The sequence below is a fragment of the Ammospiza caudacuta genome, chromosome 23 (genome assembly GCF_027887145.1).
Source record: "Ammospiza caudacuta isolate bAmmCau1 chromosome 23, bAmmCau1.pri, whole genome shotgun sequence".
Lineage (NCBI taxonomy): Eukaryota > Metazoa > Chordata > Aves > Passeriformes > Passerellidae > Ammospiza > Ammospiza caudacuta.
In genome coordinates this window covers 6,829,193-6,843,057 of record NC_080615.1, presented here as the reverse complement: position 1 = coordinate 6,843,057, position 13,865 = coordinate 6,829,193, and the positions used below count along the sequence as shown (strand labels likewise).

At 48.8% G+C, this 13,865-nt stretch overlaps 2 protein-coding genes across 3 annotated transcripts; both read left to right on the top strand.

The window, feature by feature from the left end:
- The first annotated feature begins 225 nt into the window (after nt 1–225).
- LOC131567442 (TLC domain-containing protein 5-like) lies at nt 226–5,517 on the top strand. 2 transcript variants are annotated; one of them, XM_058819060.1, is made up of 3 exons: nt 226–376; nt 978–1,174; nt 2,795–5,517. In XM_058819060.1, exons 2-3 carry the CDS (start codon nt 979–981, stop codon nt 3,295–3,297), a joined length of 699 nt encoding a protein of 232 aa, XP_058675043.1. In that variant the 5' UTR covers nt 226–376; nt 978; the 3' UTR covers nt 3,298–5,517. The 2 variants fall into 2 exon arrangements, with proteins under 2 accessions (XP_058675043.1, XP_058675042.1); XM_058819059.1 differs by lacking the exon at nt 226–376 and adding an exon at nt 655–697.
- Nucleotides 5,518–8,026: 2,509 nt separating this feature from the next.
- On the top strand, nt 8,027–12,426 carry LOC131567371 (TLC domain-containing protein 5-like; the record flags this gene model as incomplete). The annotated part of the gene is made up of 3 exons (XM_058818957.1): nt 8,027–8,137; nt 10,257–10,461; nt 11,888–12,426. Coding segments are annotated over 3 exons (855 nt in total), but the record flags the coding sequence as incomplete, so codon positions are not given.
- Between the last annotated feature and the right edge of the window lie 1,439 nt (nt 12,427–13,865).

The window sequence follows — 13,865 nt, the reverse complement described above, 5'->3', positions numbered from 1 at the left end:
TTCCCTGTACTCCCAGCTGAGAGAAAGATTAGAAGAAGTCTCCAGGACACTCGGCAAAACAATAGAAAAAATAAAAATAAAAAGAAGAAAAGAAGATAAAGAGCACCAGCACCTCCCATCCAACCTCCTCCAGCTTTATTTATGTGCAATCCGCACAAAGGTGCTCCCTGTACTCCCAGCTGAAAGATTGGAGGAAGACTCCAGGACACCCGGCAAAACAATAGAAAAATAAATAAAAGGAAGAAAAGAAGATAAAGAGCACCAGCACCTCGCACCCAGCCTGATCCAGCTTCATTCCCCATCCCCAGGGAGGAACACGCCCAGCCAAAATAAAGTCTGGGCTCTCCGGGACGGCTCCAGCCGGGGCTGGGCGGAGGTACCGAGCGCTGTTCCCGCTTCCCCCGCCCCGTTCCCCTTCCCTGCCCGGCCCTGGTCCTGCCCCGGGGGCGGACAGGGATGCTCGGAGCGGAGCTGCGAGCCCCGGGGCAGGGACAGCGGGGCAGGGACGGCGGGGATGCGGCGGAGCATCCTCGGGGGATGCGGCGGGGCCGGGCCGGGCCGGGCTGGGTGGGCAGGGCCGGGCAGGGCTGGGAAGGGCCGGGCAGGACGATAAAAAGCTCCCGGAGCTCTGGCACCGCCTCCCCGCCCGGGCAGCCCCAGCCGGGCGCAGGTGCCGGGAGCGCAGAGCCGGAGCGGGGTGAGGATTTGGGGTTTTGGGGTACCCCCGTGCTGGGATGGGGATGGGGTCTGGTCCCTCCCGCTGCCAAAGCACCTCTGCCCTCAGAGGGAGGGTTGGGGTTGTGGTTTGTTTTCCCGCTGGGGAAATTTGGAGACGGCGCTCACGGCAGGGGGACCGGGTTTGTTCCGCTTTTTGTGGGGTTTTTCCCCACGCTGTCCGGGATTTCCGTGGATGGGCTGGGTGCTCGGGGTGGGCACGGCTCTCTGCCCTGCTGACGCTGTCCCTCCGTGCCCAGCAGGATGGTTCCCATCGCCCTGGAGGTGAGCTGCAGCTTTGCCGCCTGGCTGTGTCTCTACAGCTGCCTCTGCCGCTGCAACAGGCAGCGCTCCTGCAAGTGGAGCTGTCGCCTGGTGACCCTCCTGCACGGGCTCCTTGTCACCTGCCTCTCGGCCTATGTCCTGTTCCTGGATGGCCCCTGGCCCCTGACCCACGCAGGTATGGCTGGAATCTCACCCTCACCTGTGCTCACCTGGCACAGGTGGAGGAAGGGGATGATTTCCTCTCCTCTCACAGCTGTGTGTTTGGGGCCAAATTTTAATTCCACTGCTTCTTTTTCCACCACTTCTCACTGTTAATCCTTTTATTATTTTAATTTTTTTTTTTTTTTGGCTAGTCCACGTACAAATTGAAAGTTTCCAGGCTGGCAGCTTGAGGTTATCGCAGCATCAGGTGTAGCGAGGCATGGAGAACAAAGTGCTTTCACATCTTGAAGGGTCCAATAACTCCTGAAATTCATCTGCAGGGTTTTGCTGTCCTTAAATCTCAGATGGTGCTGCTGATGGAGGTCTGGCTGTCCTAAAAGGCTGGAAGGAGAAAGGAAGCAGCGGTGGGGCAGGATGGGATGGGTGTGCTGGGCAGGCTGGGGTGTGAAGGGGAAGCAGAACCAAATATTGGCACCTAATTCCTGGCACTTGGATAAGGCTGGAAATTCAGGAGGAGAGAAGCACAGTCGACCAGTACTGATCTATAAAGCAGAAAAATAGAAAAAAGACTTAAATAAAACCCCAGGCTTATGCACACTTTCCATTCCAGGTTCACCAAACACCCCTCTCCAGACCCACGTGCAGGGCAGGCTGGGGTGTGAAGGGGAAGCAGAACCAAATATTGCCACCTAATTCCTGGCACTACTTGGATAATGTTGGAAATTCAGGAGGAGAGAAGCACGATTGACCTGTACTGATCTATAAAGCAGAAAAATAGAAAATCTTAAAATAGAAAAATCTTAAATAAAACCCCCAAGCTTATGCACACCTTCCCTTGCAGGTTCACCTAATACCCCTCTCCAGATTCACGTGTGGGGCAGGCTGGGGTGTGAAGGGGAAGCAGAACCAAATATTGCCACCTAATAGTGCCACCTGATTCAGGAAATTCAGGAGGATAAACACACAATCCACCCGTACTGATCTATAAAGCAGAAAAATAGAAAATCTTAAAACAGCCTGGGGTTTTATTTAAGATTTTTCTTACGCACACCTTCCATTCCAGGTTCACCAAACACCCCTCTCCAGATCCACCTAATAGTGCCAAGTAATTCCTGGCACTTGGATAAGGCTGGAAATTCAGGAGGAGAGAAGCACAATCGACCTGTACTGATCTATAAAGCAGAAAAATAGAAAATCTTAAAATAGAAAAATATTAAATAAAACCCTGAGCTTATGCACATCTTCCATTCCAGGTTCACCAAACACCCCTCTCCAGATCCACCTAATAGTGCCAAATACTTCCTGGCACTTGGATAAGGCTGGAAATTCAGGAGAAGAGAAGCACAATCGACCTGTACTGATCTATAACGCAGAAAAATAGAAAATCTTAAAACAGCCTGGGGTTTTATTTAAGATTTTTCTTACGCACACCTTCCATTCCAGGTTCACCAAACACCCCTCTCCAGATCCACCTAATAGTGCCAAGTAATTCCTGGCACTTGGATAAGGCTGGAAATTCAGGAGGAGAGAAGCACAATCGACCTGTACTGATCTATAACGCAGAAAAATAGAAAATCTTAAAACAGCCTGGGGTTTTATTTAAGATTTTTCTTACGCACACCTTCCATTGCAGGCTCACCAAACACCCCTCTCCAGATCCACGTGCTCTCCCTGACCTTGGGCTACTTCATCTTTGACCTGGGCTGGTGCCTGTACTTCCAGACCGAGGGGGACCTGATGCTGCTCCACCACACGCTGAGCATCTGCGGCATGATCCTGGTGCTGGGGCTGGGCAAATCGGCCACGGAGGTGAACGCCGTGGTGTTTGTCAGCGAAATCACCAACCCCCTGCTCCAGACCCGCTGGTTCCTGCGGGAGATGGGCTCCTACCACACTGCCCTGGGCAAGCTGGTGGATTTCCTCTTCGTGCTGCTCTTCCTGGCGCTGCGCATCGGGGCGGGCGCGTGGATCGCGTACGGCATGGTGACGTCCCCAGAACCCAACTGGCTGCTCAAGGCTGGGTGCCTGGCCATGTACGTGGTGTCCTTGGGGTTCATGGTTGAAATCTGTCGCTTTGTGAGGAGGAAATTGTGGAAAAAAGCCCCTTCTGTGGGTGCACGATCCCGTCAGGAGTAGCAGTGCGCCTGTGGAAACTGCTTGGCTGCTCGTTAATGGGCTGTAGAGGATGATCCCCTGGCTGCTGGAGCTTGTTCCTGTGAAAAGAACTCCCAAAATGACACAGAACTGACTTTCTGCTGCCCCTGGAGGAGATGGATCGGTGCTAGGAACAAGGACAAGCTGAGAGATTTGAGTGGGAACTGAGGAGCCTGGCACTGATTCCCTGAGCTCTCCAGCAACACCAGAGATTATCAACCTGCAACCACTAATTGCACAGTTTGTATGTTCTGTCCTCATTTCCAATGCAGAATAGAGAAAAATATGAAAAAAAATCCCATTTTCCTGCCAGTGGGACTGGGTAAGGGGCAAAGATTTACTGAGCCTCACCCTCCTTAATAATCCTGGATTTGGACAATGTGTAAATACTCGACTGAAAGATTCTGAACAAGACTGAAGTGCTTGCAGGGTGTAGTGGAGTTGTCCTTTGAGTGTGTGAAGTGATGGTACTCAAGGCGAGGCAGTGTTTTACCTCCTTGTTTTTAATGACACATTTCCTTTACTGCTTTTTTCACACTTCCATTGGGTGCTGATCTCAGAGCAGAGGGATTTCTCTGGGACTGACTCAGGCCCTCACAAACAAGAGTCAGGAATTAGAATTGTGCCAATAAACTCCATGAACAGGTGCTGGCCTGGGCTGGGATTGCTTAAGAAGAATAAAAGAATAATCAGGGTTTTTGTGGGAGAGGGAGGATAGTGAAGGTCCCCCTGGATGCTCTTTCTGTTCTGGGGTTGGCTCATTTTTAAGCCATTTCAGCTGAATTCATGGCAAATGAGTCAAAAGTGTGATTATTTCCAAGAATGTTTAGGCACCAGCAGGTCTCAGAGCATGGAACAGTTCTTGCATTTTCTTTACCTCTCAGAATCGTGTTCTGACCTTTTCCCTGGGGTTTTAATGTGAATTTCCCTCTGTTCAAGGCCACAGTTCAGATTTAGCTCCTCCAAAAGCCTCGCTGAGAGCTGAGAAGCAAAAGCAGAGGTGAGGGAGGGCAGCAGTGGGGACACGGCTCCTGCACTGCCTTTATCTCACTGAATTTGGCTCTGTTCAGGGCAGATATCAGCCTCTGGCTGGGGCTCCTCAAGGTGCCTGGAGAGATTAAAAAATAACCTGAAATAACCTCACTTTGGGCACGTCCCCTGAAGGCACTGCAGCTGTGAACCCGGGCAAGTTCCTGGGCCGATGTTTTTTTGGGACAGCAGGAGCCAGAGTGGCCTCCTGAGGTGTGGGCACCTGCCAGGCTCTCTGTGTTCCTTCCAAAACCTCCTCTGAGTCATGGAACTTTAATAAAGTCATGTTCTCCTTTGAAAAAGAACCGATGGCCACGATGTTCTTTTGTTCTGGGTCTTGAGGGGAGGCTGAGGATGCCAAGGCCACTGGAGCATTCCCTTTGTGCAGCTCAGGAACAGAGAGGGGCTGAGGAAATGAGCCCAGGCTGGAGCTGTGGGGCTCAGCTGGAGCTCAGGTTTGTGAGCAAGGCACCCACAACGTGCTTTGCCAAGGAATCAGTGCTGCAGAGGGATTGGGAGCCCCCAAACTGAGGGGTTTGTTCCCCATAAATTATAAAAATAATAATTTAAATTCTGGCCATGGCTTCTCCATCCCAGGGTGCTTCTGTTTTTTCCCTGCCTCTCTGGTTTCACTGGGGCAGTGCCCAGTTCATAAGAATTGCATAGTAATTGTGGTTTTTTTTGAGAAGCAATCAAAAGCATCTTGGGGGTTATAAGATGCCCTAACTCACCACAGAGTGGCTGTTTCTGGTAGTTTCTGCTCCTGCTGGGCCAGGGCTCTGCTGTGTGGAGTTGAGGAGAGCCTGGATTGGCTTCCAATGAGAAAAAACCTCTTCTTTCAACTCAAAAACAGTGCTGGAGGGTATCCCAGGGCACCCAGACTGCTTGTGTGCAACCAGAGTTACCTGGGGAGGGTTGGTGTAAAATAAGTGCCCTCAGGTTCTCATCTGCCACATCTCACCTAAGGGTAAGTTTAGTGCTGAACCCTCTAATGTGATAGTAGAAAATCACCCAGCTCCACTAGCCCACTGTATTTCTTATTTCAAATAATGTGATTTTTCATGCTTTTGATCTGTCAGATATCCCTGAGGGCTTTTATAGCCACAAAAGCTGAGTTTTAGTAACGTTCTGTTGAACTCCCAGGTTTCCAGCTCTTGTTTATTCCCAGTTTAATTGTGGACAAGGAGCTTCCCAGTGTGGGTAAGACAATAAATACATTCTGATAAGATAATAAATACATCCTGTGATGCTTTTCAGTGCCGTGAGCTCCGGTTACAGCTCCAGGAGGGCAGAGGGAGGCTGTGGCTGCACTAAATGAGGCAGCAGCGTGCAAACAACCATCTGCAGAGGCTCCTGCCCTGAGCTGTTTTGCTGAACTCTGTTCATCCAGTGCAGCCCATTGAAATGGCTGACTCTGCACAAAGCAAACAGGAAATTTGGTGTATGAAGCTGCACCTCACTTCTGGTACAATCCACAGGGAGAGGGTTTCACTTGCTGCCTTGCACCTCACCGTGCAAAGTTTACAAAAAAAAAATAATCCTGCACAATTTCTGTGTGTCCCACGTCCTGCATGAAATGATCTGTGCCTTGCTAAAACTCTGACTGCTCCTCTGTGAACATCTCTGGTTTTCTTCCTGGCTGCTCACAGGATCCCACAGTGGTTTGGGTTGGAAGGGACCTTAAAGATCATCTCATCTTATCCCAAAAATCCCGTTCCTATCCCAGGTTGCTCCCATCCATGGCCTTGGGCCCTTCCAGAGCAGGCACAGCTTCTCTGGGAATTCCCTCCCAGCTCCTCATCACCCTCACAGCCAAGAACTTTATTTTCCTAATATTCCCCCTACCCAGGCTCCTAATGTGAAAATGCCCTATAATCTCCTGTCTGTCCACGCTTTTCTTTTTCCTAAGCTAAATATCAAAGCAGCTCCATCTCAGGTGTTACTGAGGCTGCTGGAGGCCCAGCAAAGGTGAGGGAGGCACGATGAGACCTCAGATTTGTCAGAGAAGCAAATGCCCTGTAAATGCTCACCAGGATGTGCTGAAATAGCAGGAGGATGAGCGTTTTGGAGCAGCAGGAGCCTGCACCCGGCCTGAACTGGAAAAGTAAGATCTGTATCTTGGTGAATACCCAGCTGAAAGCACTAATTATGAGAGCTGTAAAAGGCAGGTCAAACCACTCCCACCCTGTGCATTTCAAAAGGTAAAACTTGACGGGATGAAGGAAAAAACCAACCCCGTGTTTTTGGGCGGGAGAGGTTGTTTTGACTGTAACTCATGAAAGGTGGAGGAACTTTTGTAGCTGCTTTAGTGTCCTGCTTAAAGCCTGAATTTGGGAAATTGGGATGTGGAAGGCAGCGGAGAGAATGGGCAGTGCTGGATGCCTGCAGTGAGAAGAAGCACCAGGATGTGAATGGAGATGCCTGCCCTGCCAGGGAGCTCTGCAGAGGTTCTGTTCCCATCGGGAGTGAGGAGAGCAAAGGCTGGGCGTGCTCCGTGCTGTACCTCTGGGGCACACACAGGTGATTGCAGCGGGTGTGGCACCGGTTTCTGTGTCCCCGGGCTGCCCCGTGGGGACACGACCTGGGGTGGCAGCTGGGCTGAGTACCCAGCTGGGTATTTTCACCTGGAGGAGACAATTTGGGGTCTGCAGCTTCCTCAGAGGGGGAGCGCTGATCTCTGTGATCAGGGACAGGCTGGAGCTGTGCCAGTGGAGATTTAGGCTGGAAATCGGGAAAAGAGGGTGCTGTGTGACTGTGTTCACAGGGGTCTTAGGTTGAGGGAAGAGACGAGGATCTGACTCCATGTTTCAGAAGGCTGATTTATTATTTTATGATATATATTACATTAAAACTATACTAGAAGAATAGAAGAAAGGATTTCATCAGAAGGCTGGCTAAGAATAGAATAGGAAAGACTGATAACAAAGGCTTGTGTCTCGGACAGAGAGTCCGAGCCAGCTGACTGTGATTGGCCGTTAATTAGAGACAACCACATGAGACCAATCCCAGATGCACCTGTTGCATTCCACAGCAGCAGATAATCAATGTTTACATTTTGTTCCTGAGGCCTCCCAGCTTCTCAGGAGGAAAAATCCCAAGGAAAGGATTTTCCATAAAAGATGTCTGCGACAGTGCTGGGCACTGCCCAGGCTCCCCAGGGAATGGGCACTGCCCCAAGAGCCCCGGGAGCTTTGGGACACCGCTCCGAGGGACAGAGTGGGATTGTCGGGGCGCAGGAGCAGGAGCTGGGCTTGGTGGATCCCTTCCAGCTGAGGGCACCGCAGGATGCAGCAGGGACGGCAGGGATGCGCGGCTTCCCCACGGATGTTGGGATTCTCTGGGGTGTGCCCCTTCCCAGGGATGTGGAGATTCCCAGGGATGTGCGGGTTCCAGGGAATGTGCCCCTTTCCAGAGGTATGCGAGTTCCCAGGGATGCCCCTTCCCAGGGATGTTGTGTCGTCCCCGGAATGTGCGGATTCCCAGGGATGTGCCCCTTCCCAGGAATGTGCGGATTCCCAGGGATGTGCCCCTTCCCAGGAATGTGCGGATTCCCAGGGATGTGCCCCTTCCCAGGGATGCTCTGCGGTGCCGCGGGTCGCCTTTCCTGCCATCGTGCCGCCCCTATTCCCTCCTCCCGTTCCCTCCTCCTCCTCCCCATCCCCATCCCCATCCCTGCCCTTCCTCCTCCTCCCCATCCCCGTCCCTGCGCTCCCTCCTCCCGGCCGCCAGGTGCCCCTCGGCAGCCGCCGCTCGCTCCGTGATCCGGGGCGGCTCCGGCAGCGCGGCCCGGCAGGTGGGTGCTGGGGAAGGGTCCTGTCCCCGTCGCTGTCCCCGTCCCTGTCCCGGTGCCATGGATGGGGCCGGGGCCGCTGCGTCCCGCGGGTCCGGGGACGGGCCGGGAGTGCGCAGGCGGTGCCCGGGGCTGCGGTTCTGCTCTTGGTGCCGTCCGGGAGCTCCTCCATCTTCCCGCCGGGACTGAAAAAAATGTGGATAACGGGATAACGGGGCTGGGCTGGAGGTGCCCGTGTGGGTTTTAGTCGTTTTCGGGCTGTTCTGCACACAGGGTTTTTAGGCATGTGTGTTTATTGTAGAGGCTGCTTTCATTCAGGGCCTCATTGCTGCCGGTGATACAAATTATAATATAGATATATGGATATTAGATACATGGATACATAGATAACATAGATATTATATAATAGATATAGTATAATAATAATAATTATATAGTGTATATATAAAAATTATATATGCATCTGTATTATAAATTATAATACAGATAGATATCTATATTATAATTTATAATTATAATATATATATAAGATTATAATATAATATAGATATTAGATGGATACATAGATAATATCGATATTATATAATAGATATAGTATAATTATAATTATATATAATATATATTATATTATGTATATATTATATATTATATATTATCTATTATATATCATATATTATATGCTATATATAATATATTATATAAATATTATATATCTAATATAAATATATTATGTATTATATAAATATATAAAATATATAATATGTTATATATGTTATATGTTATATATAAAATTATATATCTACCTATATTATAAATTATAATACAGATAGATACATAGATAAAAGATATTAGATACATAGCTACATAGATAATATAGATATTATATAATAGATATAGTATATCTTATAACATAATAGATATTATAGATAGTATCACATATTTTATTATGTATAGATACGTAATAATATATGAGATAATACAAAATAATATATAGGGAAATACATAATTTTATATGTGATTGCATGTTGTTTGTTAATTTATTGTGTCCATGTATATTATATAGAATTATTTGTTATTTATTATATATGATTTTTTGTTATTTATTGTTCTATAATTATTGCTGCTTTTTAAATTATATTGGCCTTCCTAGCATCAGTCCCTTTTGTCCCTTTTCCCTTCCTCATCTGCTGTGAGTCTGGAGCTGGAGCAGCAGGGATGTGAATGGCAATGCCTGCTCAGAGCAGTTATCCCATCCCCGTTTCACCTCCCCGTGTTCCCGAGGCCCATTGAAACATGATGGATTTGTTTACCCAGCCTGCAGTCACGCCTGGGAATGCTCCAACAGGCCCGACAGGAAGGTTGGGCTCTGCAGCTCTGACTCCTCATCCCGTGCAGTCCCTCTGGTGCTCCCCAGAGCTGGGCAGCAGCTTTGGCACAACTGGAAACTCCTGTCTCCCAAAGCCTGACTCAGCTGCACTGCCCTGACTGCTCATTTCATGGGAAGGCATTGTATGAACACATTTCGTGGGAAGGCACTGTATGAACGAGGTGTAGAATAGAGTAATGTGTATTTGGAAACTCCTGTATCCCAAAGCCTGACGCAGCTGCACTGCCCTGACTGCTCATTTCATGGGAAGACATTATATGAACACATTTCATGGGAAGGCATAGTATGAACAAATTTCGTGGGAAGGCATTGTATGAACGAGGTGTAGAATTAAGTAATGTGTGTTTGGAGGGTTTCAGCAACATCCACAAGTGTTTATGTGCTGTAGTTTTGTTCTGGCAATTTGTCTTTTGCTTGTTTGAGAGATTATTGCATAAAGGGAAGATGTATAAAAGAAATACTGCTGAAAAAGCAAATCTTTATAGGCATAGGTTCTTATTCTTTTGTATCCGAAAGATTTGGAGGTTTTGGTGCTAGTAAGGATGAAATGAACCCCGCAGTGAGAAGAATAAAGTGGTTTTCACACAGAGAAAATGAGCCAGGAGCAAGCAGCTCCCTCAGGAGCAGCTCTGCACACTCAGGGCCGGGATGGTTATGGAGCAAAGCTGACACTGGCACAGGCTCTTCCTCCTGCTCACTCTGTCCTTCTGATCCCTCGTGTCCCGCTGTTCCCAGGCCAGGATGCAGTTCCCGCTGCCCCTGCGTGCAGCCTGCAGCCTGCTGGCCTGGTTCTGCCTCTACAAGTGGTTCTGCCACCGCTACCGGCACCGGAGCCTCGAGTGGAGCTGCAGGCTGGTCACCCTGACCCACGGCATCCTGGCCACCTGCCTGTCCGCCTACATCGGCTTCATCGACGGCCCCTGGCCCCTCAGCCACCCAGGTGAGTGAGGAAATCAGTGATCCCACCTCCTCTGGGCCTCTCCTCAGTCCCCAGCCTGCTGGAGGGTTGGTGCCTGCAGTGATATCTCAGCCCCAGAGAAATGGAGAGCTTGGTACTGCATCTTGCTGTAGTAATGTTCCTCACTCAGGGTCACCAAATGTGGAATTTGCAAGCAGCCCCGACAAGGGAAGAGATGAGAATCTTGACTCTATGTTTCAGAAGGATGATCTATTATTTTATTATATATATTATGTTAAAAGAAAATTATGTACTAAGAGTATACTAAAAGAAAAGAGAAAGGAGATATCAGAAGGCTAGCAAGGAAAAGAATTGAATGATAATAAAATCTTGTGACTGATCAGAGAGTCCGAGACAACTGGACTGTGATTGGCCATTAATTAAAAACAACCACATGAGACCAACCACAGATGCACCTGTTGCATCCCACAGCAGCAGATAACCATTGTTGTTTACATTTCATTTCTGAGGTCTCTCAGCTTCTCAGGAGAAAATCCTAGCAAAAGGATTTTTCATAAAATCTGTCCATGACACTGCCCCTCCCCAGCTGCAGTTTGGCAGAGCGTGTGACCTCGTGTGTGGCCATTACGTGTGTGCAGCTGCCAGACTAACAACTGTGGCATTGTCACAGGGAGGTGACACCCCTGCCCCGTCTCACATCCTGCTGCCTCTGATTTATTAAAAATATGGATATCGATCTAGTACCAATATCCAAATGTGACAGACAAAAACTCTCTAACAGTTTAAAATTAGAAAGTGTGTGTTTATTGTGGGATAGCTCCCAAATACACACCGCAATTTACAGATGATTACAGAGTCCTTTTATCTGTACAAGTACTGAATACCCAAAGTACAAATAGATGTTCATAACTTTGGTACATCCCATTCCCAATATGGTATTGATCTGGTACCAATATCCAAAAACTCTCTAACAATTTAGAGTTAGAAAGTGTGTGTTTATTGTGGGATAGCTCCCAAATACACACCGCAATTTACAGGTGATTACAGAGTCCTTTTATCTGTACAAGTACTGAATACCCAAAGTACAAATAGATGTTCATAACTTTGGTACATCCCATTCCCAATATGGATATTGATCTATGGATTTTGATATCCAAAATCTATGGATTTTGATATCCATAGGTATCAATTCAATTCAACTATTGAATACCCAAAATACAAATACATATTCATACCTTTGGTACGCCAATATTAATTAGAAACAACCAACATGAGCCAATCACAGATGCACCTGTTGCATTCCACAGCAGCAGATAACCATTGTTTGCATTTTGTTCCTGAGGCATCTCAGATTCTCTCAGGAGGAAAAATCCTAAGGAAAGGATTTTCCATAAAAGATGTCTGCGACAAACCTCCACGCTTTAAATCTCTATTTTTTACCTTTCAGGCTCACCCAACACAACCCTTCAGGTGCACGGGCTGTGCCTTAGCTTGGGCTACTTCATTTTTGACCTGTGCTGGTGCGTGTACTTCCAGACGGAGGGTGCCCTGATGCTGGCCCACCACCTGGTCAGCATCGTGGGCATCGCCGCCTCCTTGGCGCTGGGCGAGTCGGCCGGCGACGTCAACGCCGTCATCTTCGGCAGCGAGATCACCAACCCGCTGCTGCAGGCCCGCTGGTTCCTCAAGGAGCTGGGCCGCTACCACACCTTCGCGGGCGACCTGGTGGATTTCCTCTTCGTGGTGCTCTTCACGGGCGTGCGCATCGGCGTGGGGGCCTGGCTGATGTACTGCGAGCTGGCCTCGCCCCGGCCCCGCTGGTACATCAAGCTGGGCGGGGTGGTCATGTACGTGGTGTCCTGGGTGTTCATGGTCAGCATCTGCCGCTTCGCCAGGAGGAAGAGCATCAGCAAGTACCAGGCCTGGAGGAGCCGCAGGGGCCGCGAGCTGGGCTGGAAAACCAACGGGCACCTCAAAGGGCACTGATGGAGGATGAGTAGAATTGCAGAGTTCACGGGCTGGCAAGGAGGAGTTCGTGCCTGAAATGCTGCTGGAGGGAGAGGAGCCAACGCACGTTAGCAGATCTGGAGCCAAATTTATCCCTGGCCTAACTCCACTGAAAGCCATGGAGCTATGCCATGGATTCACTGGGCAGAGCTGGCAGAGTGTGCACAGCCTGAACGAGGAGGGAAAGAAGAATTTATAGACTAACCATGGCTAGTCCAGCAGTTCAGGTGTAAATGGTGATGTGGAGGGAAAGAAGGGCTAATTTAATAGACTAACCATGGCTAGTCCAGCAGTTCAGGTGTAAATGGTGATGTGTGTAGCCAGCTCCTTCAAATCTTGGAAGAGAGGAGGAGGTAACACTAGGTCTCCACGTCCTGTGCAGTCTAGGCAGCTAGAGTTCTAGAGTTCTCACCAGAGTTTCATGCTGGTGGAGGAAGTGTTCTAGTGTTGCATCCAAGCTGGGATTCCTGGCTCTTCCACCACCTCGTTGGTGTGCGCAGCCTGAACGAGGAGGGAAAGAAGGGCTAATTTAATAGACTAATCATGGCAAGTCCAGTAGTGCAGGTGTAAATAGTGATGTGTGTAGCCAGTTCCTTCAGGATCTTGGAAGAGAGAAGGAGGTAATGCTGGACTCTCCAAATCCTGTGCAGTGTAGGCAGCTAGAGTGGCTCTTCATGCTGGTAGAAGTGTTCCAGTGTTGCATCCAAGCTGGGATTTCTGGCTCTTCCACCACCTCGTTGTGTGACCTTGGGCAAGTCTCACAAGTGGAACTCTGTGCCTCATTCCCCCTCTGTGACTTGGGGGACATGGAGCTGCTCCATCTGTTATGCACTTTCAGATTTTTACTCGAGAGGTGCTATATGAAAAAAGTGATGGTTGTTATCTGCACTTGGTTCATCATTCCTGTGTTTCCCTTGGGAGAAACGACTTTGGTGGTCGAGCTAGAGCGAGACTCTAGAAAAAATCAGTATTTTAGGTAGGTTGTTGTTTCCTACCCTTTCTAACTCCTTTCAATAACTTATTCATTAACTTATTGATAACTTATTTTCTGTAGTGTCCAGAACCTAGCTCTAATCAGCACTGCCTAATTACAGGACTAGGTGCTCTGTGAATACACCCAAAGACACAGACCCAGAAGGTAAAATTTTTCCTGATTTTTCCCTCTTCTTCCCTGACTGTTAAAACTCCCCTACAAACACTGCTTTTAGCTCCTTGGGTAACCAGCACACTCCACTTTGAGAAGCCCCATCAGGATTTGCCAGTCAGGGGTTTTCTTGCTGATGAGCCAAGCCCTGATTTTGTCTCCAGAACACCAAAATTCCCTCTGCCATGCCCCAAATCCAAATTGGGATTTCTGGTTGCCCAGAATCTGCCCTGTGGAAGCCACAGACTGACCTTGGCTCTCCTTCATCTGAACT

What these genes read in the sequence shown, in the direction of transcription:
- LOC131567442 (XM_058819060.1), top strand. Translation starts at nt 979, where the DNA reads ATGGTTCCCATCGCCCTGGAGGTGAGCTGCAGCTTTGCCGCCTGGCTG. An exon ending in CTGGCCCCTGACCCACGCAG is followed by an intron (nt 1,175 to 2,794) that starts GTATGGCTGGAA and finishes CTTCCATTGCAG; the next exon opens with GCTCACCAAACACCCCTCTC.